Source organism: Trichomonascus vanleenenianus (genome assembly GCF_965637985.1).
Source record: "Trichomonascus vanleenenianus strain CLIB 3782 genome assembly, contig: TRVA0_001S, whole genome shotgun sequence".
NCBI lineage: Eukaryota > Fungi > Ascomycota > Dipodascomycetes > Dipodascales > Trichomonascaceae > Blastobotrys > Blastobotrys vanleenenianus.
This window is the reverse complement of record NW_027481886.1, coordinates 450,580-473,422: the sequence shown is the minus strand read 5'-3', so window position 1 is coordinate 473,422 and position 22,843 is coordinate 450,580. Positions and strand designations below refer to the sequence as shown.

At 49.1% G+C, this 22,843-nt stretch overlaps 13 protein-coding genes across 13 annotated transcripts; 7 read left to right on the top strand and 6 right to left on the bottom strand.

Moving 5' to 3' along the window:
- Positions 1-117: 117 nt before the first annotated feature.
- On the bottom strand, positions 118-936 carry GPN3 (putative signal sequence-binding GTPase GPN3; the record flags this gene model as incomplete). Its single annotated transcript, XM_076681896.1, has 1 exon — positions 118-936. One exon carries the CDS (start codon positions 934-936, stop codon positions 118-120), a length of 819 nt encoding a protein of 272 aa, XP_076543853.1.
- Positions 937-1,060: 124 nt separating this feature from the next.
- TRVA0_001S05292 (uncharacterized protein) lies at positions 1,061-1,933 on the top strand (the record flags this gene model as incomplete). Its single annotated transcript, XM_076681895.1, has 1 exon — positions 1,061-1,933. The coding sequence occupies one exon, from the start codon at positions 1,061-1,063 to the stop codon at positions 1,931-1,933; it is 873 nt and encodes a 290-aa protein (XP_076543852.1).
- Positions 1,934-2,115: 182 nt separating this feature from the next.
- Positions 2,116-4,029, bottom strand: MSC2 (metal cation transporter MSC2; the record flags this gene model as incomplete). Its single annotated transcript, XM_076681894.1, has 1 exon — positions 2,116-4,029. One exon carries the CDS (start codon positions 4,027-4,029, stop codon positions 2,116-2,118), a length of 1,914 nt encoding a protein of 637 aa, XP_076543851.1.
- Positions 4,030-5,148: 1,119 nt separating this feature from the next.
- On the bottom strand, positions 5,149-6,750 carry TRVA0_001S05248 (TBC domain-containing protein; the record flags this gene model as incomplete). The annotated part of the gene is made up of 1 exon (XM_076681893.1): positions 5,149-6,750. The coding sequence occupies one exon, from the start codon at positions 6,748-6,750 to the stop codon at positions 5,149-5,151; it is 1,602 nt and encodes a 533-aa protein (XP_076543850.1).
- A 130-nt stretch (positions 6,751-6,880) lies between these two features.
- Positions 6,881-7,867, top strand: TRVA0_001S05226 (uncharacterized protein; the record flags this gene model as incomplete). The annotated part of the gene is made up of 1 exon (XM_076681892.1): positions 6,881-7,867. The coding sequence occupies one exon, from the start codon at positions 6,881-6,883 to the stop codon at positions 7,865-7,867; it is 987 nt and encodes a 328-aa protein (XP_076543849.1).
- Positions 7,868-8,920: 1,053 nt separating this feature from the next.
- Positions 8,921-10,030, bottom strand: SWT21 (Swt21p; the record flags this gene model as incomplete). Its single annotated transcript, XM_076681891.1, has 1 exon — positions 8,921-10,030. One exon carries the CDS (start codon positions 10,028-10,030, stop codon positions 8,921-8,923), a length of 1,110 nt encoding a protein of 369 aa, XP_076543848.1.
- A 17-nt stretch (positions 10,031-10,047) lies between these two features.
- UFO1 (SCF ubiquitin ligase complex subunit UFO1) lies at positions 10,048-12,426 on the top strand (the record flags this gene model as incomplete). The annotated part of the gene is made up of 1 exon (XM_076681890.1): positions 10,048-12,426. One exon carries the CDS (start codon positions 10,048-10,050, stop codon positions 12,424-12,426), a length of 2,379 nt encoding a protein of 792 aa, XP_076543847.1.
- A 54-nt stretch (positions 12,427-12,480) lies between these two features.
- PBN1 (Pbn1p) lies at positions 12,481-13,839 on the bottom strand (the record flags this gene model as incomplete). The annotated part of the gene is made up of 1 exon (XM_076681889.1): positions 12,481-13,839. The coding sequence occupies one exon, from the start codon at positions 13,837-13,839 to the stop codon at positions 12,481-12,483; it is 1,359 nt and encodes a 452-aa protein (XP_076543846.1).
- Positions 13,840-14,039: 200 nt separating this feature from the next.
- On the top strand, positions 14,040-14,702 carry TRVA0_001S05138 (E3 ubiquitin-protein ligase MARCH; the record flags this gene model as incomplete). The annotated part of the gene is made up of 1 exon (XM_076681888.1): positions 14,040-14,702. One exon carries the CDS (start codon positions 14,040-14,042, stop codon positions 14,700-14,702), a length of 663 nt encoding a protein of 220 aa, XP_076543845.1.
- Positions 14,703-15,562: 860 nt separating this feature from the next.
- On the top strand, positions 15,563-16,495 carry TRVA0_001S05116 (uncharacterized protein; the record flags this gene model as incomplete). Its single annotated transcript, XM_076681887.1, has 1 exon — positions 15,563-16,495. One exon carries the CDS (start codon positions 15,563-15,565, stop codon positions 16,493-16,495), a length of 933 nt encoding a protein of 310 aa, XP_076543844.1.
- A 507-nt stretch (positions 16,496-17,002) lies between these two features.
- Positions 17,003-19,438, bottom strand: RGD2 (rho-GTPase-activating protein Rgd2p; the record flags this gene model as incomplete). Its single annotated transcript, XM_076681886.1, has 1 exon — positions 17,003-19,438. One exon carries the CDS (start codon positions 19,436-19,438, stop codon positions 17,003-17,005), a length of 2,436 nt encoding a protein of 811 aa, XP_076543843.1.
- Positions 19,439-20,722: 1,284 nt separating this feature from the next.
- TRVA0_001S05072 (SelT/SelW/SelH family protein) lies at positions 20,723-21,085 on the top strand (the record flags this gene model as incomplete). The annotated part of the gene is made up of 1 exon (XM_076681885.1): positions 20,723-21,085. One exon carries the CDS (start codon positions 20,723-20,725, stop codon positions 21,083-21,085), a length of 363 nt encoding a protein of 120 aa, XP_076543842.1.
- A 754-nt stretch (positions 21,086-21,839) lies between these two features.
- TRVA0_001S05050 (uncharacterized protein) lies at positions 21,840-22,349 on the top strand (the record flags this gene model as incomplete). The annotated part of the gene is made up of 1 exon (XM_076681884.1): positions 21,840-22,349. The coding sequence occupies one exon, from the start codon at positions 21,840-21,842 to the stop codon at positions 22,347-22,349; it is 510 nt and encodes a 169-aa protein (XP_076543841.1).
- Between the last annotated feature and the right edge of the window lie 494 nt (positions 22,350-22,843).

The following is a 22,843-nucleotide window of genomic DNA, read 5'->3' as shown; positions in this document are numbered from 1 at the left end:
CGTCCTGCTGCTTTACTTGGCAGCCTAATTACTCTCCCAGAAGAAGTACAAGTATGAAAAATGACGATGATGGACGGATGAAGATGAAGAATGGGAATAAATATATATACTTGTGGGCTAATCGTCAAACTCAAGCTCTACCTCGTCTTTGGGCTCCTTTGGCTCCTGGGACTCCTGCCACTGCGTCACGTCGTCTATATAACTTAGGATGGTGTTCACTGAGTCGGAATTTTTCGCCTCCAGCGGCAAAAACTGCACCATGCCAAAATCGTCGCACAGATTGGCAATCGACTTATTAAGCTCGTGGAACTTTGGGTTCGTCTTTTCGTTCGCCTCGTTAATCATCAACAACGGGTCCGGGTTTAAATACCGCTTAAGCTCTCGCTTGGATACCTCATTCGTAATCAAGTCCATCTTGGATAGAATGTTAATGTGCGGCGTTTCGAGCAGGATCATCGCCGACATGGCCGACAGCACGCCCGAGAAGAACTTGGGGCGGTCAATGACAAACGGCGCCTCTAATAAATAAGTAGCACACAGACTGAAGTTGAGCTGGTTGGTGAGATGCTTCACGATGGTCGGCAGCACCGGAATGTGCGTATACAGCTCGATCTGACCAGGGCAATCGAAAATCAAGTACTCGTCTTCATACTCGCCAATCTCCTCGTCCAGCCAGTCCAGGTTGTTCATGAGGAACTCAAAGCAGTACACGAGTCCTCCATTCGGCCCATACTCCATTTCCTCCATAACATCCTCCAGCGAAATAAGATCGCGAATGTCTACCGAAAACTCGTACTCCGTGGGCTCCGCCGCCGGATCAAGATTTACAATATGGGCTCTTCGGCCCGTCGCCTGGATATGCGATATCAGGGCATTACAGAAAGTCGTCTTGCCTACGCCCGCTGGGCCTAGCACTAGTACTCCTACTCGAGACATCTATGAACAAAGCAAAGACCTGTCTGAACAGTTTTTTTTTGTCGCTGTGATTGATAACCGATTTTTTTGGTGATTTGAACAGTCTTTGGGAGCGGCCCCGAAAATTTCAAACCTTCGATCGAAGATGACGGAAGACGAGGTGAGGGAGTTCCTGCGGGATTACTTGCTGGCTTCTAATGGCGATGGAGGGGACTTCTCTGAGTGGCTGAGCGAGTATGCCCAGCAGCGGTGGAATTACAGCAGGGAGATTCTGTGGGACGCCAAGAGCGCGTTCGGGTATCCAGAAGAGAAGGAGTGGACGGACTCGAGGTCCGGGGCTGCCTACGGGGCTGAAAGGCTCAAGGAGATTTTGAATGAGTCCATTGGCCCTGATTTGGTGGTTAATGCGTGCGGATATGTACAGATTGCTGATTATGAACTATATAGAGCTGTTGGTTTTCTTTTCGACTCTAATAGGGAAGTCCAAATTATCCTATGGTCTGTTTACGATGATAATAGATGGAAAGTCATGTCGATGTTTGGCACGACCAGTATGGAGGTCGTACGATCTATTAAAGAGGATATGGCCCCTACTGAAGAATTGGCGCGGTTGCGTTACGAGGAGAAGGCGCTTGAGACGGTGAGAAAGAAACAGAGGCTCGAAAAAGGCAGTGATAGCGAAGACGATTACTGGGCTATGTACGACCAGAGCGAAAGCGAGAGGGACGAGGGGCCCAAGAGCGACGAAAGCATGGACGAAGATGAATACTTTGCCCAGTATGACCAGCATAACAAAGAGGAGGCCGAAGCATTGGATAAGAATACACAGCGCCCCGTGGCGATTCCTTCTCCCGAACCTGACTATGACCGGCTTCCGGACGAGCAGGATGTTTATAACCGCATTGCGAAGAATCTTAATGAGGCTTGGTGCTGGGCGTACGACCTGGGGCTGTCACAGTCTGACTTTGACCAATATGTCAAGGACTGCGTGAACAACCGAGATTACGCTCGTAGGTGATCCGTCGAATTATATGACCACCAGGAAGCAGTTGACGTTACTACAACTCGTTGAATAGACAACGTTATTCACTAGTCTAATGCACAATAACTTTTAACGCGATGGGATCTATCAGCGAAGCACGAGGGGTCTGGAGGCCCTCGCCACGGGCCGCAGGACGGATAAGAAGATGAAAAAGAAGGTTATTTGTTGCGACACCAGCATTGGCTGTTTTCGTTCTCCATCTGAATAAATACGTCTTCCACGCCGTCCTGCTGGAGACGCTTCTCGACCTTGTCTCGCACATAGGTGCTGTTCGCACCGTCTTGGTACTGGACGTGCAGCATGCCTCTAATTTTGGACCCATCGGCCCAGAACTTGGGCACTGTGTAGCTTGAAACGCCACTAGTGATGGATATGTCATTGAGAATGTCCCTGATAAGGTACTCCTGGTTGTCGCTGAGGGACAACAGGAGCGTTTTGGCAGAGGAGGTAATGAGAGGTATAGATGAAATAAAAATGAGCACAGCAATGACAATGGATGCAACAGGGTCGAACCCGCTCCAGCCAAAGTACCAAGTGAGCAATGTCGACAGGATAACCCCCACAGAGCCCAGAGTGTCGGCTACAATATGGAGGAAAATGCCGTGCATGTTCTCATTGCCATCGGTGTGCGTATGCGAATGCGAATGTGAGTGGCCATGCGAATGACCATGCGAATGGCCATGCGAGTGCCCGTGGGAGTGCCCGCTGTCGCCATGGCCGTGTGAATGGCCGTGGTTGAATGCAAAAATGCCAATCGCATTCACCAGCAACCCAAGGACACTGACTACTAACAGCTCCCCAGTCTTATGCAGCTCCACCGGGTTCGAAATCCGCTCAAGCGCTTCAGCGATGATGCCGCCGCTGATGCCAATAAGTAGACAGCCGTTTGTGAATCCAGAAACCGTCTCCACCTTGGCAAGCCCATACGGGAACCGCGAGGAAGGGGGGAACTTGGAGAGAATGCTAGCCACGAGTCCCACCAGCAACGCCAAACAATCAAAGAACATGTGAATACTATCCGAAAGTAACCCCAAAGAATTCGACAGAATTGAGTAGAGCAGCTGGATAAGCATAAACGAGAAATTGAGCAGAAGAAAGTAGAAAATGTTCCTTGTGTCGTCATGGGCAAGAATACTGTCTACGATGCTCTGCTGCAGCTTTGAAGTCTTGACATCCTCAGTACGCCGCCTGCTCGCATTTACGGGAATGGCAACGGTCAATAGAGCCAGGGCAAAGTTGCCCAAGGGGGCTGGACGGATGAAAGACTCAAACACCAATGCTACTGCAGTCTCAATGGTCGCATTGTATCTCGTCGGAACAACGTCCCTCTTGGATAGGAGGTAAACTCCAATAGCGCCACAAGTGATAATCAGCAAAATTACCACGTCAGCCCCCCATTGAGTGCAAAATAGCGACCCCATGAGCAGACCGGACCCAATGACGAGCGATCCACTAGTCGAGAAAGACGGCACAGGCAACCAGTTCGCATAGCACGCAGCCAGAAGCGCAACGTATCCGGTCAGAACCGTTCCCGCACCTTTAGTCGCCAGATCATAGGTCAGCAATACAAAAGTGTAAACCCCGTAGGGCAAGGCTGTTTTGACTCCCATGTCCAAGGGCAGGTTCAATGCGCCCACCAAACACATCGTCGTCCGTACGGAGCCAAGTTGATGGCACGCCAAAATCATGGCCGATACCCCGAGGGCTATCAAAGCGTTCCCCCATAGGCCTTGCTTCGGGGTTGACACTGGCTTCCGCTCCAGGGTGTTGAGCAGGCCGTAGAATATCAGTACAAGGCCCGTGGCCATCGCCGCACCCACAACGGCGCTGCCTACCTTTTCGATAAGGTGTTCTGCAGCGAGAAGGCTTGTAGGAAGTGAAATGAACGCAGGAACGCAGCTCAGCCAGCTTTGGTCTTCGTCTTCCTCGGCCTCGGTGGGGGATTTGACGTATTGGCCCGAAGTGTGACGTTTGAAGTCTTGGAGCATCGTCGGCACAGAGTGGATCCCCCAAGTAGGCTCCGGGGCCAGAGATCCGCGTCTGGCCCCAGGAGCTCGCAGTTTATCAGCCATTTACTGGTTTGGCACTTTGGTCCGACGTGTTGTGATGGATGGTGGGTTTGATACGGCGCGGCTGATTACTCTCCCTCGATGCTCAATCCAGGGGTTTGTTTCAATTGACTGCAAAGTTTGTCAGAGATTATTATTTTTGATTCTATGGTTTGAATGATATTTAATACTTGTAGTTTGTTCATTATCAGTTAGAGGATATTACTGTATCTGTAGCTTATTCGGTGTCAATTGAGGATATGAAGGACAGCTCGGCGGGTTACTACTACTCGGGATAACTAATGCCAAATGTCTTGAATAAGAATGTTGTACAGAGGGTACTTGGAGCTGATTGGTATATGACGACTTGGTACTATGCAAGCGCTTCGAATTGCAAAATACTGTAGTCAGATCTTCAGGCATTCGCGGGAGTTGTAACGCGTTGCAACAGTGACATTGGGAGTTTGTTACACGTTGCAACGGCTGGCGACGAACTGTAACAAAACATCCTTGGACGTGACACACAAATGGACAGTGAGGATTGTGCATTCTCCCTCTCTATTCAAATCATATTATCTAACTTCATTCCAGCTGAGGTTTGATTCATAGAGATATAGTGTTTGATATTGAAATATCACTGATTGAGATGCTACAGCATACTGATTGAGACATCGCTGATTGGGGGTATATCACTGATTGAGATACAATATTCATTGAGATATCACTGGCTGAGATATCACTGATTGAGGTATAATATTTGACATATAGTTTCAACTGATTCTAGCGAGCAAATATATATTGTCTTAACTGATGTATTTCGAAAATGGTAACCGCTAAAGATATTTGCTATGTCAAGTGCCCCAAAAAATTGCGTTATCACCTATCGACTGAAACTCGCTGCTGTAAATTATAGCATGTTATTAGCTTCTAGCGCCCCCTCCGCGAAGCGGAGCTACGGGGGTTTGGGGGCTGGCCCCCAAGTCAATTAAAGCTGAAGCGTTCAAAGGGCGATTACCGTGGTGAATCCTATGCAATTCTCTCATAGCACACTCCGTGTAGTATAGTTGATTGAGAGCAACTGATATGTGAATATGAAATGTCGAAATAAATGCTTATTAAGTACCGTAAATATGTCTAATGCTGTTAGTCAATGAAGAACGGGTCTTTGAAATCGTCCGTAGTCTGCTGCTGCTTCTTCTGCTTCGACGAGGCATCACTCTCCCCCAGCATCCATGAAAACTCGCTTTGAGAAAGCGAAGTCTTCTTGGCTCGGCTCGAAGTAGAGAGTGAAGCAATTGGGATAGGCTCCTTATGATCCTCCTCCTCCTTCTTGCTTACAGAAAGAGTCACCTTTTTACTGTCTGGAGTAAGAGTATCACCAAACTTTTCCGGACTAGGAGGCTTTTCCGGACTGGGCGGCTTGTCCTCAATATGCTTAGACCGGTCTTGGAGGCACTCCTTAACCCGGCGAATCTTGTTTAATGCATCCTCATGGCCCGTAATATCCACCAAAGACTCCAGCGCCTCAGCAAGCACCGCCGAAAGAGTCTCATCCCTTCGGCTAGGTAAAGTCATGCGGCTCTGCCGCCGCTCGTCGTGCGGTATGGGCGAAGGGGAAAGCCGCAAAGCCGACTTGGCCTCGCGGAATCGCTTGTCAATGTCCAACCGGCTACTGACGGCCTTCGCAGCCTCGACGAAGCCCTCAAGGTTGATCTTTGCTCGCACAGGTGGTTCCTCATACCACAGCTCCTTGTATTGGTTGGCCACGTATCGTCCACCTTCTAGCGACACATTGCGCCGGAGGTACAGCGCATTGAGTATGTAATCATAGGGTACATTTTCGTCCGACGGCAGCCGTGATGGATAATCCAATAGCAATGCCAACAATTCAGAATTTGAACTTGACTTCAGCAATTGCCCACGGATTCGAATAACCATCACGGCACCCACATACCGTACTAGACTTAGTGTATCATCAGCGGCAAAGATAGCATCCCACAACTGTAGCATCGTGCCGAAATCAAACTCGCGCCCAAATAATAACCGGATCCATTTGATCCCCCAAATCTGAGGCTCAATCTCATTTTCCACTAACAGCTCGTAAACCGGTGGGTCGCAAACCCGCAAAATATCCTCAATGGCCCGGCTCTCTTCAACAATGCCCGGGACAGACAGATGGTCCGTCGTAGGCAAATACCAGGGCTTTGCATGCTTCATAATATTCTCAAAAATAGCAAACGAAGTCGCTTCGACATGGCAGTTTGGAGGCGGATCCTTTGACACAGAGTACAGAATCGGCGCAAGAAGCTCATGCATCCCCTGACGGTAGCCCAAGTCTGGATTGAGCTTTGAATAATAGTACAGAATCCTACATAGGATCTTCTGTATTTGATGAGACCTGAAGAAGTCTATCTCAGGAAAGGTTCGACTAACGTCAGCGAAGATAACTTCAACAAAGTCGGTCTCTGAGCCTTTGGACCCGCTCAAAGGGTCCCCTTCTGCCGGTTCGGATGCTTCTCTTGGTGGAGAGCTGACCTGATCGCCAAATACAGCCCTAAGCTCGTCATAGCGAGCACCAATCGCCTTGTCGATGCCCTTCCACTTGGTCTGATCCAGCGTCCTGTACACCAGCAAGACCTTCCACAGGAGGCCCCTGGGCGAGGGAGTCGCTCTGCCAGACCATACGGCCTGTTGCAGTAGTCCCAAGTCGTGGTAAACCCCCGTATCGCGATTCCACTGCTCCATTGTCGCGGGGTTCGTGGGGTTCTGAATTCAAATCGCGGTGGGCCGTTTATCATCACCACACACACCGCATAGCGACGACAAGCCCTACCATCGCTTCGAGTCCGGTTAAGATCTACTTGAAAATAGAAACATGACGTCGACGGCAAAACTGACGTTTGAGATCGAGAACAATGTCGTAGAGCTGGATGCAGATGATGCTATTTACAGCTTCGACGCGGATAGCCAGCGCCAGCTGCAGAAAGAGGCCCCGTGGAAGAAAGACCCGCACTACTTCCGTAAGGTGCGCATATCGTCAGTGGCACTCATTCGAATGGCTATGCATGCGCGATCGGGGGGATCCATTGAGGTCATGGGCGTCATGACGGGCAAGATCTTGCCCAATGAGTTTGTTGTCATGGATGCCTACCCGCTGCCCGTGGAGGGCACAGAGACCCGGGTCAATGCCCAGGCCGAAGGATACGAGTATATGGTCGAGTATCTGAGCAGCCTGCAAGAAGTAGGTCGCAAGGAGAACATTGTCGGGTGGTACCATTCGCACCCGGGCTATGGGTGCTGGCTATCGGGAATAGATGTGGGCACGCAGCACCAGAACCAACAGTTCCAGGACCCGTACCTGGCTATCGTAGTAGACCCCAATCGCACAATTGCGTCGGGAAAAGTCGATATTGGGGCTTTCAGGACTTTTCCTGAGGGTTATAGCGATAAGTCGGGCCAGGGAGGGTATCAGTCGATCCCGCTGGCCAAGATGGAGGACTTTGGTGTGCATGCGGATCGGTATTATGCCTTGGAAGTGTCGTATTTCAAGTCGTCGCTCGATGATAAGTTACTGGAGTTGCTGTGGAGCAAGTACTGGACGTCTACGCTCTCGCAGAACCCGCTTATCACGAACATGGGATACAATACCGAGCAATTGCAGGACGTAGCATCCAAAACGGAGAAGCTTGTGCCAATGCTGGGCGATGTAAACGATCCATTCTGGCTTCTGGGGGATAAAAACGAATCCAAGTCTAAGACTGGTCAGCTTTCGGTGCTTGTAGAAGACTCATCCAAGGTTTCGCGAGAGCAGGTGCATGGGCTGTTGCTGCGAGAGTTGAATGCTCGCTTATTTGCTAGTTAAAGTTGCATTTTTTTAAACCGTGCGCTAACTTGTAAACTGCCGCCATGAGCTGCGGCAAGTGCGTAAATGATGGGGTCTGGAGCTCTCAGAGTTACAGTTATGAGTATGATTGATTAAGTGATTAGCTCGAGCCGCAGGAGCGGCGATATATCTCTCCATTATAGTCATAACTTAGACCTTTACTTTGACCCCCCTTTTGCATAGCTTCAAATGAAGCCCATGGATTCCATTGATGAAATTGTTTGGGATTGGCAATATTGCTTAAAATGTTCTGTTCTTATGGGTACATAGATAGTCAAGTGGATGTAAGCAAAAGAAGTTGGTAGATCAATTTCTCGTCAATCAGTACCATTAGCTTATATTGCTAGTGTATCTCGAGCATGAAAGGGCCTACTAGACTCCTGGAAAGATACAGAAAGAAGCCTATATATTATTTTGCAGTGTCTATGGTAGTATAAAAATGATATGAACTATAGCCAGCGTATGCCAGGTAACAGTGTCGCAACATTAAGTACCTAAGAGAGTTAGCTGTTAAAGCATTCAATAACCAATTATCTGGCTTTCGGTATACCCTCGGTAAATGAGGACTTGTCTTTCACAATACTGTGTAATCCACAGGCAAATTTGGCGGTTCCAGAAGTGCAAAGCAGTAAAAACAGTATTGAATGTCCGTAGAGACATTTAGCAACGATATCGCCTGTAGCTAGCCTGGAAAATATCCATTCACCGCACACAGATATAACAGATCCAACTGCGACAGCTGCAGCACTGGAAGTTCACCTCTATTATTCAGCCCAACCTAATATGCCTGCAATTGACTGCACATCCTCGCTTAAGCGCGTTCCCAGATTTGGAAAAAAGTAGCCTTGGCTATATACAGATCCGCCTGAACCATGAATTGCTTACTTCGTCACAAAGGCAAGTATATGATGACTTCATACACAGAATCCTAAGAATCCTATAGAAGCCATAGCATATACTATACCTAATGATCCAAATATTGGTTTATTTGAATATACTGATATTACTTGTGATACTATACCAAAGTGAAGGCTAATGGTTAATATCATAGATGCTGAGGAAAGAAGAATCATGATGGCGCGATCCTCGAGCGATGGCAACAATGTTCCCGTACCGGGGATGGACGTCAACGGAGTTTAGACCGTCCAGCGTCGCTAATGATCTCGGAGAGGAGGAATCGCGATCTAGTGCCTGCAGACTGCTTTCCGGTCCCTTGAAATACACAGACCCGTCGGAGGCTATGCAATTGATGATCCGCTGTCGAGAGCTACCGCCATACGCTACTCGTGTAATAATTGAGTTTGTTCGGGTATTATAAATTGCGAAATTCGTGCAGTTCCGTTGAAATATCAACAAATCGTCGTCTCTCCATAGCATCTGAGTTACTCCATTGCTATTCTCCAACTGAACTGTATCGATAGTCTCGTGCGTATTCAAATCAATGAGCGAGCAATATCCCGAAAAAGTGCCAATTGCAATGATACTACGAGAAGGAGATATGGCAATTGAACTAACGATATCGGATTTTTTCACTGCAATTGTGTCCCCATTATTCTCTCTGCTCAGATCAAATAGCACTACTCTGCCCAAACTTCCGCACACAAACTTCTCCATAGACATAAACTTTATATCGTACGCCGGAAGATAATCCTCCCCTTTGATAATGGGAAAACTGGCCTCGGCAGCAGAATTGCTGGACAAAGCGCTATATATCTTTACAGGCACGTTCTTCCGCGATACAGCAATACCGCAAGTGGACCACTCCTGGAGGTTGAAACCCGGGTACACTGCATGGGATACTACGGGAGAAGGGCCGAACCGCCTCATAAATGGCTTTAAAGGAGTTACAGACTCATCTAACAGAGTAGGAGGCACTACAAACAGCCGTATCGCGTAGTCTTCGCTAGCTGTAACTATAGAACTACCATCCGCAGTCCACTGGCACTGCTTGATAAAGAATTCATCAGACTCCTCCAGAGGACTCCCCAGATCAAACTCCCTTTCCTTGTCCCATGGATCCTCTCCATAGTCTATACTTGTTGCCAGACATCTCATCACGTCTAAGCGTTGGGGAGGGATTATGTCTTTGACAGGCTCCGTCCCGGAGCAAAAGACCGTTGCTGATCTTTGATCTCTCACCATCCTGAACCACTAAGCATATGGAACCAAATAGCTCTGGCGACACTAACCCGCCGGATATCCTCCATCCTAATGAGATCACGTCGGATCTTCCGCCCAACTCGGGCACTCTGCTGCCTCCAGAGGTGATGATCGAGGTATTCAGCCATCTCACCCCCGGAGAGCTCGACAGCGCTTCCCTGGTGTGCCGCAGCTGGTATAATATCCTCACAAACGAGGCGTCATGGCGAGAATCCTTCTCTAAGATCTTCAAAATCACTAAGTTCAATCGAGTGACGTCGAGCCTCAAGTGGCGGACTGAGCTCATCTCGCGGATGGACTACATCCGGCGGTGGCGCAAAGGCACGGCAAAAAACATCTCCTTCAGCGGAGGCGTCATGGAGATCACCCATGTGTTCACAGAGTTCAATGCCAGCCGAATATTCGTGTTCAATGCTGCAATGGGCATGGGTGCAATAGCCGACCCGTCCAAGGGGAAAATTGCCACCCCGAGGCTCTACACCGACAAGTCTTTGGAGGTTACTTCAGATGTAGTCGCGATCAATGGGTCCAAGTTCGGCATGGTGTTTGGATTTGCCGATGGAGTGGTTAAAGTACTGCTTCTATCGCAGGATACCCGGATCCGGGACTACTTTGTCATGAAGGACCGGCATAATGGAAGCGTAACCGCGACGTGGATCAATGAGGTGGAGTTTCCACGAAACGACACGGTTAAGTACGGTATTCTCAGTGGATCTGATGACGGTACCCTGAAAATGTGGGAGATTGACAAGGGGGCTGCTACGAAATCGCTGGAGATAAGCCCGGGGTCAGCAATCACGCGAATCAAGAGCGATAATCGCGGTCAGATTATTACCCTTTCTGCGGACGGATCTATTCGTATTGTTGGCGGTGAGGATGCAGAAGAAGTTAAACTCATTGGTAAAATGCCCCTTCCGACAACCTACTTCGACGTTGATTTCGGTAGCGGGTACATTGTCTACGGTACGGAAACGAGGCTCTACCGACTGGAAACTGTTGAAGATTCCCCAATGACCGCTTTTAAAGTGTCTATCCCCGGTATGGAACATGAAGATACCGGTCGCTTTACTGCTATTGCGCTTGATAAGTCTGTTTCTGTTCAATCTGGGTCCAACAAGGACACTCCGGGCCAGTATGGGCGGTATCTTGCTGCGGCTACCACCAAGGACAACATCTACCTGTGGCTATTGCAAGGTGAGAGTACAGATGATGGCATTGCACCTTATAGAATCCGACAGTCACCCTTCCAGATCGAGACGCCTGGTCTGCATGGGGTTACTGCGCTGGCGATAAACTCGGCTGTCATGCTTGTGGGGTCATACAATGGCATCACTATAGCATATGAGTTGCTTACTGGTGAGTTCCTGCGAGTAGTATCGTCGCGGTTCTCTAAGCGGGCGCTAAACCTGCGAACTAATCCTCACTTCACCCAGCCGGGGCTTTATCCAATCACGCATCTTGAAATTGACCCACAAGCTTCCAACCCGCACGGCATCATTGTTGTGGGCTCAGCTATTCAGTATTTCGATTTTGGTGCGACTTTCACCGACGTCAAAGTGCGTGGTATCAAGAAGAAGCGTCGTGTCCCCTGGTACTCCGGTACGCTGTATACACCCACGGCCACAAACCGTACTGAGCTGTCGCGGGACATTGCCAGTGACGTAAAATTGATGAAACTGGAGGACGAACAGGAGGCAGCGGCGTTGCGTAAAGAAGAGCAGCTACAAGAAATGTATGGCGCAGAGTTTTCTGACGAGGATGACTTGGTACAGTATGCCCTCATGCTGAGCAAAGAAGGCGGTCAGTCCAAGAGCCAGGAGGACCTGCTGAACGCCATTGAAATGTCTAAAAATGCTGAGGCCATTGAACTGTCCAAAAATGCTGAGGCCAATGAATTGTCTAAAAGTGTTGAGGGCTCATTTGAGGAGGATGAGGAGTTACGGAGAGCTATTGAAATGTCGCAGAGAGCGAATGCCCAAGTTGACAGCGAAGATGACGAAATGAGACGTGCTATTGAAATGTCCAAAAACGAACCTCTGCAAAGGCCCCAGTCTGAAGATGAAGATGAAGAGCTGAAAAGAGCTATTGAAATGTCTTTAGCAGAATCTGGGGGAGATAGTCACCCATATGGCTCTCATGCGGCCGGCTCTAGCAGCCAGCTATCCTACAATGACCCCTATGGGCGGCAGTCTAATTCAGGGTCTAGCAGTCGTTTATCTCCTAATGATCCGAATGGCTCTGGGGCCGGCTCTAGCAGCCAATTGTCCTATGAACAGCTGTTGAACGAAGCCAAGCAGCAAGGACCTGTTGATGATGACCTTGTAATGGCCATCCAGCTCTCTCTTGCCGAGGCGCAATCTAAGCGATACCAGCGATAGTCCCTCCCAGGACTTGGTATTGTTTCATACATTGAGAAGGACTTTTTTTTTTCGTTATTTCCGCTTCCATATGTTGAGAAGGACTTTTACAAGCAACCACAAAAATCCCGCCAGGATGACTGTAACCGTGCCCTCTTGGACCGACACATAACGAGCTAGCGGTGCCACCGGAATAGAGTACTCGCTGATCGTTCCGTTCGGCTTTAAATGGAAGAACACCGTGTCCTGCGGGAACAATGAGTCGTAGCCAAGCCGGGGGTACTCAGAGTCTTGCTTCGGGTCGGGGTTCTTGCACGCCCAGAATATGTTGGGGTACGGCATGTCGTGATAAACGTGGGAGTCGCTCTCTTGAGGTATTTCGTATCGTGAATGCATAGGAACTTCAAACTGACTGGACTTCGGGTAGATTTCAATAACCGCCTCGCTGCCCCACCCGGGCACTGTCCATACGGGTGCTTCGAGGTCCGTCTCGCCCCACAGTGCTATCAGCTTCCCCGACGCAGCAGTAGCAGTTGTAGTTCTGTCTAAATCAGCCAATTGGTACTTATCAAGGAAGAGCGACTTGGGAATGTTGTACTTTGCGTAGAGTTTACAGTTTTCTGGCAGGGGGGCCTGGGGCACCTCTGAGAATGCAATTTCGTGCCGCGGATGAAGGCCAATTGGCTTGTGGAAGTCTGCAGAGAAGACGACGTCGCTTCTTCTATGCTTGGGGCTTACAAAGAACATGGTCTTCTCGTAGTCCTTAGCGCCCAACTTGCGTAGAAGACCCTTGACTCTAAACTCATCTTCTCCCACCAGTTTATCGTAGTGGAGCAGACCCAGCTCCATTTTCCCGCTCCCTCCAGGCAATTCCATGGTCGAAATGCCCAGCTCTTCAGCCAATTGGGCTCTCGACTCCCAATACACTTCAATTACCAAGTCTGATGGGCTCTGCATCTTAGTAGGGTGTGAAGGCACCACTCCGTGGGTTACAAACACGGAATTCGCATACTTCAAGTACTCCGGGTTGATATACTCCCCGATGAGCCCCGATCCGTCCAAAGACATGTCGAAATCATGGTCTACAAAAGACTTCCAATTGTCCGTCTCAACTACAGCAGACTGATTGAACGAAGTCGGGCCCAGCACTTTGCGCACAACAGCCTCCATCGAGGCCCAGCTGGCCTCAGGCGGGGTATCGACCCTCAGGCCCCCTTCCTCAACCACAGGAAATGGAATGTCCCTATTGAAGTTGCCCTTGGACCACGCAATCTGGAATGGGTGACTTAGCTGGGCCACAGGGACGGTTATACGAGAATGCAGAGGAGAGTCCCAATCGGACACTTTGACGCCATCCTTGCCAAATTCAAACTTGTCCAGGTACGCATCACTGAGTGGAGGCGCTAGAAACGCGTGTCTTTGTCGAATCGCCATCCCCTATCTCTCCAAATATGTGGTCGGTTACTAATGCTCCAGGCTAGGTACGGTCGGTGAGGAATGGAGTGACACGGAGTGACGTGTGTCCCCCGGAGATCCGCCCCCGCCGCCCGCTATCGAACCTCATCGACTATCGCAGAGTAAACTCGATAAGCGGGAATATAAATGGGTCAGATAATCCAGGAAAGCTGGGCAAAATGGTGAAGACTTGTCGGATTTGTTATGGTACAGACGAGGATTCGCCTGTGGAGTATGGACGGCTGATTTCGCCGTGTAAATGCGCTGGTACAGCCAAATATGTCCATCTCATGTGTCTCCAGGACTGGCGCAAGACGAGTCCTACGCAGAACAGCTTCTACCAGTGCGATGTGTGCAAATACCGGTACTCGCTGAAGCGAACGCGCTATGCGGCTATGCTGATGACCCGGACTGCAAAGACTATTCTGACAATTGTTCTGTTAAATATGCTGGCGTTTGCGCTCGGGTACGTGGCGTACCCGGTCCTCGAGTTTGCTCTTACCGATGAGGACATTGAGCTTATTCGCAAGTTCCCGGTAAGGATGTTGAAGCGGATGGGAGTGCGCAATGCGCGGAGGTATGTCAAGAAGGACGGCCTATTGGAGCATCATATTCTGGGCACTGCGGCAGTGGGGGCTGCGGGGTTCATCAAAATCTCGTTTACCATGTTCTACAGCAGCAGTCTACGCCGGAGACGCAATGTCAGTGTGATTGTGGTTGCCCTGGGGCTGTTATATGCCATGTATGAACTCTACAAACTTGCAGATCGCATTACTACGGCAATTCTGAGAAGGCTCTCTGGCTGGGTTGTTGATGATGTTCCGGAAGACCTGGATCGGTAACCTGGAATACTCTGGCGTACTCTAAGTATTTTCAGATACTAGCACTAAGGAGTGTATTCGAGGGCCAGCCCTCGAGCTCCCGTAGCTCCGCTTCGCGGAGGGCTCACAGTCAATTAGCTGCATGCTGCTATTGGACTTAGGTAAAGCATTACTGTTCAATTCACGTTATCTAATTTCATTTCTGCGCGTTTCAGAATACTCATACAATGGACTCGTTTACAGGTATAGTATTACACTGTATATAGTTATGTCTCATTATGGGGTGACATAGCTAAACACTCTCATTGATTCTACTGTTTAGCATTAGAAGTGTGGCCTGTGGACTAGTTATTACCAATAGAAATACTACAGTACCTCAGATAGCCAAAGCCTCTACTACTGCTTAGCTCAGTTTGATCCCTTTTGTTAAGTGCTAAATATCTGACGCGTAAATTGAATAAAGTCAGCTATAACTTCCCCAGACATTAATGACCATTCTTCCGACAAAGGAATACGAATTCCCGCCTTTCTTATATGTCAAACATTTCAAACCATCTCATCAACGAACAGCTAATTAAAAAAGGGAGCGCACGGCTAATAAAAAGAGGGCAAACGCGAAATTAAGGTGGTTTGTTTACTTGTTAACAAAATAGGAAATGTTATTGACGCGCGTGGTGCCGGGACGGTAAATGGGGATGGCCCAGCCTCCCAGTTTTTCTTGTCGTTTGGACAACCACTCCATCCATCTTCCATCAATCTTTCCTTCGTCACTACAACAACCGAACTGCATCATTAGAATAGACTGGTAATTGCTACGAATCGCTAAGCATCATTATAGTAGACTGGTAATTGCTACGAATCGCTAAGAACCCTTGCTCGCAATGTCTGCTCCGCAAACCCCTCCGAGCGAGAGCACTGGGAGCTCAGGGCTGGTCACGCCCCCTACGCCGCGATACGCGCCAATGGACGAGCCTGATCGGTTCATAAACAAGCGCCGTAAGGTCGACAACGACAAGAAAGAAGGATTGGCTCTTCCTGCTGCTAAATCGCTCATTCTGACGCCAGCAGAGACTCCGGTGAATCGCAAGAAGGCGATTGAGCTGGTCGAAGGGTCTCTGGGAACAACTGGGCGGGTTCTGTTTCCTACTCATCAAAAGATTGGATCTGGAAGACAGGGTCAGAGGAGTATAAACTCTTCAATTTCTTGTGGAACTTCAATCATCTCTTCTGGCTCTTCAAGAACATCCGTGGGGCCTTCGACTTTTTCTAGTAGCGCGGAATCGTCAAGAAAACCTAAGAAATCACTGCCGGTGATAAATGTCTCGCCGTTTGAGGTCAAGAAGTCCCCCAAATTTAGCATATTCAGCGACCACCGGGCGCTTCAGAAGGAAGTGGACAATTCCGATCCGTTTGCCCGCTCTGACGATCCTTTTGGATCTGAGCGAATTGACAAAACGGCACAGCATCACCCGCACCTGCCGGTTCCAAATAACCGGCCCGGTATGTGGTATGTTTTCCGCGGAAAGCAGCTGTTCAGACCGGCCAAAAAGGGCGAGGATATAGACATCAAGCCAAAGCGACTTTTCCAGAAGGAGATCTCTGAGCGGAAGAAGCGAAAGAGAACAAGCGAAGAAAAGGAGAAGCCGAAGAAGGAGTTGGAAAATATATTTGACTCGGACGAAGAGGCGGACACAGACCGTGAGGAGATGACCAGTCCGCCTCCGCCATCACCACAGAAGAGAGACAGTAACTACCCACGGACGCGAACAGTTAGATCCAGTCGCACGGATAATCCGCGGTATCTCTTCCGATGACCGCAGGTATCCATGGACGTTCCGATAACCACTAACAAAAAAGACATGACTTACGAGTGACGATTAACGACCTTATGAACTATATATATGCTAATAGATTATACTTACTGATAAAATACTACCAGCTACTTTAATGCGTAGCTAACGCCTTTTCTATGCTAGTTGAATTAGCCTACTCTGTTATCATTTGAATTCTTGGAATCGTCAATAGTGGGTGTCGACTGAACCAGATCCATTCTCTCAACAGGTTATGAGCCCTGATTCGGCATGCAATTATGGGGACCCAACAATGGGGGGTTTGGGGGCATGCCCCTTTCCCCCCCCCCCCATAATGGCTACACCAATACGAAGTCCAGTTACCCTGTATAAGTCGTATTATCTGGGCTTTTCGAATCATTAAAAGGGGGTCTGGGGGTTTACCCCCAGCTATGGGGGGTTTGGGGGGCATGCCCCCCAAGTGTCTAGAGCCTTTCAATTACAAAACAGTCCAGTTATTGCCTATCTATATTAATCTATGACAATTGGGTTGGTGTGTTCGCCTTCTTCCTGCTCTGGCTGGGCGGCCGCGGTGGCTGCTTTCACAGCCTCTGGATCCGTAAGGCTCTGGTTGTGTCTCGCCGCGCTATGATGGGATTCTGCAGTCGTTTCTGTACTGGGCTCTTCATTCTCCTGCTTCACTTGCTCATACTCTGACTGCTCCTCGGATTGTGCTTCAGGAGAGTCCTGTGAAGGGACTGGAGAGCTCGGTAGACTCTTCTGTCCCTGTCTGATCTTGAGCGAGAGCGCATCAAGACGGTTCTGCAGGGTTGGGCGACGCGACACGGAGGCGGAATCGACACTCGGAACACGCGACGGCTTGTTGCTCCCTGCTGAATTGTTGCGCTTGAGCTCCTTAAATATCTGCTCCTTGTAGGTAAGCAGGTCATGCACGAGCCTAAACGCGTGGCGGTCGCCAATGGTGAGCGAGGACTGGGCCCTCGGGCGCAGGACGCAGCTGGAGAACTCCTGGGCAAGCTGCAAAATGTACTCTGTCGGCGCGTTGGCAATGGAGGTTAGTCGCGTGAGGTGGGTCATGATAGCATCAAGCGTCGCAATGTTGGTAAGCCGCAGCTGGGCAAAGGTGTTTTGGAGTGCAGAAATGCGGGCTCGCGGGTCGTCGTCGTTACCATGCTGCGAGTATATAGCCTTGATAATGTCGTAGAACTGAGAAGGCACCAGGGAGTCTGGCAGTTCCACAAGGTAGAGCTTGAGCACGCTGGCGACAATTGGCGCCTCGTAGCCCTGGAGTATCTGTTTCTGGAACTGCTTGCCCGTGTTGATCTCCTTCCGCAGAGCATGGGTCGACTTCAATGGCACGCTGACCGTCCACACGCCTAGCCTGACCTCGTCGTTCTCGAGGATCGGGTATTGAGAGTCCATGTGGCTCAGAACTGCCGATACAACGAAGGGAACCCGCTTCTTGTCCCCTCGACATCGCAGCTCCAAGTCTACGCCAAAAGTCTGCTCCTCAGTGGAGTTGTAGTAGTTGTCGTACACAGTGACCTTTGGGCTGAACGGACCCGTTCGGTAGCTCTCCAGGGCATATCTCAAGTCGTTGGCCGGATGAACAGTCTCCTGGTAGAGCAACTCCTTGTCCACGGCAGACTGGATTGAGGGAACTACGTTGGAAAGAGCGGCGACAAAGTCCAAGAACACCGCCTTGACCGCCTTAAGTCGATCCAATTCGCAAATCTCCATAAACTTGAGGTGGTCAATGATGGACTCTTCAAGGTGGCACCGGATATCGTCAAGCTTCTGAATGCTCACCTTGTATTTCTGGTCGAGTTCCTTGACCTCCCTGACCAATCGCTCCTCCATAGTCTCGTCTGGGTGTGGGTTGTTGATATAGTTGTTAATAGTGTCACCAAGGTACCCACCAACAAACGAGGACGCACCGCTCTCTGGGGCCTCCTTACCAGCCTGGACAAACGCCTGCTTTCGCCATTGGTAGTTCATGACCGAGCTGTTGGCGAATTTGCTACCCACCTGGCCCACTAGCCGCAAGAAGCCGGCTGTAATGAGAACCTGGCCAAACTGTTCAGCCTTGGCGAGGCTCTCCTGGGCAATGTTCTTCAATGCCCACGACACAATCTGGTCACCGGTGGAAACATGCTCGTAAGTGCCCAGAATAGGTACCTTGACGTCCTTCTGAGGTATCTCCTCCAGCATTCGCCGGAAAAGGTTTCGTGCTTCCTCCGGGGAGTACATTTCACCGCCAAGCTCTACTGGGTCCTCTCCACCGCCACCCATAGTAGCATTTTGCTCATCAATTGCCACCGCTGCAGCGACGGCAGCCGCCTCCTTGTTAGGGTCAGTGGGAAGCTGCTGCTGCTGCTGCTGTCCTGCAAAGGTGCCTACGTTTGGGGTGTCTACAGCCGGTGTCGAATTGGTAGAAACGGGAGGCTCATACGACTCTCCGGCCACTTCGCTCTCCTTAAAATCTTCGAGAACCCGGCACTTGTTGAAGTACTTCTTCTGCGACTTCTGGACTTCAGTGAGCTCCTTCTCATACGCTCGCAGTCGGTTTTTGAGCACGCTGTGAGAGTACTCGACCCGCTGGCGGTGCTCGTCCGACCACTTGCCAAAAGGAGTCAGCACCATGCGCCGGATGTTCTCAGCAACCTGGATGTGTTTGGCTCCTTCTTCACCCATTTCGGTGACGATACCCTCGTAAGCTTTGCGCAGCGAGGCTCCATCGTCACGGCCGAAGCCATTCTTCTTCGGCGTATAATTGTACGGCAAGTCTCGCAGCTTGATGCCGTATTGTTCTTCGGCCTCAGCTCTGGCAGCCGCAAGGGCCAGCACCTCGTCGTTCTCCACGCAGCCCTGGTGGAGTTTGTCGAACAGGATGTTCAACCCGCCAGAGTAGCCCGTCGTCCAGAAAGAGTCCGAAAAGGACGGCATTTTTGTTTTATTTCGCTTCTCTCGCAATTGTCTGGTTGCTTCGTTTGGTTTAGCGACGTGGAAGACACTTGGAACCGTCTCTAAGTTCAGGCAGGGCTCTGTAAGTATGTAGGTGGTGTCTTGATGTCCGCCTTTACCGCCCTATTGGGAGGGTTGTGCGACATGCGCCTTCAACCTGCTGCGTTAATTTCAGCTTACATTTGGTTACGCGTAGGGTGGTGATTTGGGCTGCAATTGAATATACCAAAGGTTACGCCTTGGTTGTACTGTACTATGAAATGAAGTAAAATTGTTTATTGGGGTATGATGGAGTAAATGTGGGGAGCAGGATTCCGGTTTCCCCCTTTTTGCGTCGAGTCTCTCTCCTGTCATCTCCGATGTAAGGGTTAATCATGGGATATCAATTGAATACACTACGCTGCAATTATCAGGCCATTTCGTTGTAGAGCAATTGTGTAAATTAAATTAATACGTATGCGAAGGTATTCACATGTGGTAAAATTAATTAAAACCCATTTAACCGGTAATTCGCCAAGTGGACCACATTCATTAAAAAAAAGCCTCATATACAAATGCGGACAATATAATACTTGTATACATATATGACCGTTGCAATTGAGGGTTGCAAAGCACGTCAAATAAGTTGGGTAGCGGTCGATCAACCGATATGGGGGTGCGGTACCGGTATTTGCTTCATAAGATGCCATCATTTTTTTTATTTTTGCCAAGTTACGGCATTCATATATCCGTTGAGTACGTAAGATAGCCCCTTCCTTCTTTAATTGCAGTTGTATACGTCGAAGCACGTTTAATACAGATAATGATAATCAAGTATGCGGCATTCGCTATTGATCAACCGGTGACATCAATTGCTCTATTTCGGCAAGTATCGTTGTACAGTCAATCATTGAGTATGTGCGTTATTAACCCTCTTTCCTTTTCAATTGAGATTACAAATACCTAGTAGACGATAATGCAATATCGGTAACTGTCAGGTATGGGGCACTCGCTGTTGATCTGAAAAGAAAATTAGACTATTTGGAGCAATTCTCTACTCAATATAAAATTTATATGAATTTAATTCCAATATCTCGGACTGTCGTTATAATTTTATTAAATTTAACTCGTTTTGCGGTAAATTCAAAAAATTGGACTGAGTCAAATGTGAACACAAGGGTTCACCGCGTTGGGTAACGGCACGCTAATCGCTTGCGGGCGCCAGGCTTCAAAACCTACTCGTCATTACAAACGTTTACCACTTTTATCGGCAATTTAATATTAGAAATGAATAGCTACCCACGGATAGTCATAGAGTTCTGCACGAGATGCAAGTGGAATCTACGCGCAGCATGGTATTTGCAGGAGCTGCTCTCTACTTTCGGAACCGATCTGGGTGAAGTTGCCCTAAAGCCGAGCGGAGACGGTCAGTTCATAGTGACACTAGTGCAAAGCGAGTCTGATAAGCCAATTGTGCTGTGGGACCGCAAGGAGAAAGGCGGATTTCCCGATTCTAAGGAACTGAAGCGGCTCGTCCGAGACCAGATCCAGCCTGACCGTAATCTCGGACATGTTGACCGCCAAAAACCTACTGAGGGACTATTAGCTGACCAGCCAGCCACCACCACCACTTGCGAAGATTGTGCTTGATTTTAAATTAGCGCAAATTACCGTTAGCTAGCTGACAAGTGCCAAGCGTTTTCCAGCATAGCTTCCCGGTTCTGTACCTGTACAAGGTAGCTGCGTGTACATGTGGGATGATACGCCGCTTGTGGGTGTATTTTGTGCATAATGCATCCAAGATAATACTCCAAAGCATACATAATACTCCAAAGCATACATAATACTCCAAAGCATACATAATATCTTGCTTGCTACCAATGGTTGCATTTTTCTAGGCCCACTGACTACAGCTATTAACCACTGGTGACCTCCTCCCCAATAAGCAAGCCCAATTGCCTACCAATGGCTAGTCCACAGGTGATATGACGCGGAATTCTCGTAGCGGTGATCTTATTCGGCTCTAACGCTATATATCAGCTGAAGGCCCCTTGCGCACTATATGTAATTTCGAGCGATCTACAGCAATTGATTCCCCTAATGGCTACTGCGTGACCATAATACGCCATGAAGAGCTCGTTTCAGACGCATTCTTCCGCAGAGAGTACTAGCCCGCTTGTTTTTTTATATCGGCCGCGGTTATTTTTGCACGTACGGGTGCATGATCATTGTGAAATGCGAGAGGAGATAACTGGTCGATCGTTTTGTAAGGCGTTCTACCAAAATTCTACCCTTTCCTCTCTACTATCACTTACGTCTGCTGCCTTCCGTGTCGGAGCGGTGGAGTTGGAAACCGTACTATCACCGAACGCAGAGGACCCGCTAGAAAAGAAGTATATAAAGCATGTCGGATTCGTCAGACTACGAGGGCGACCGCGGAAGATCCAAGCGCAGACAGTTCTTCCATAACGTGAAAGAGTCCATTAAAGACGAAATGATGCACCACCGCACCTATGACAAGTCTCCTTACCTTTCTGAAGGGCTTAGGCCCCCTGTCGACTACAATATGAGGCCCAATGACTACAATATGAGGCGACGAGTCTACTCAGCGTCGCCCCACCCTATGGGGCCCATGTCCATGATCCCCTCTCCGCAAGGTGTTGGGGGTGGCTATTCGTCGTACTCCCCTTACTACTACGAGTCTTGGACCGAGTGGATCGTCAGCTGGCTCGATTGCATCTTCTCTCGTCCACCTCCTCCAGTCGACCCCTATGGGTATAACAGGCCGTACGAGGGACATAATAATTACTTGCGTCCCCGGTCTCACTCTCACTTGGGGGCCCATCTCCGGCCGGAAGCTGAGTACTACGGTATGTACGCTCGCTCTCCATCGAGGCGAAGGCCTTTATTGTGATTGTGTGCACTATACTTTTAATATTCACCAGACGATTGAATGATATACTTTAATGAACTCTTTTTTAATTGAACTGCACTTATTATCTAAAACATTGTCGCATTAGATCTAGGGGATTATGTGCACAGGCGGCATCAAATATCCAGCTTGATTCATGTGGATGAATTTGCCTACAGTAGCTGCGGACTTAACACGGAGAAATGAACCCATCTTTTTTTTAGTAAAGCAGTTTCCCACTGTAGTCGAGAAGATCAAAGTCATCGACTCATTACTACCCTGCAGCTGGAAAAAAAATCTGCATCGAGGCCCTGGCAATCAGACAAAAGTGCCTCACGCCAGATCTCACACAGCCCAGCTCCCGGAGCGCGAATGAGCTACGCTTCTCTATCGCGATACAGAACCAAATTTATGACGTATGCGTTTAATTAATAAAACTGTATACAGCTATCTTAGTGCCATTAACACATGAGTTTCGGCTAACTGCCGGTATAGAT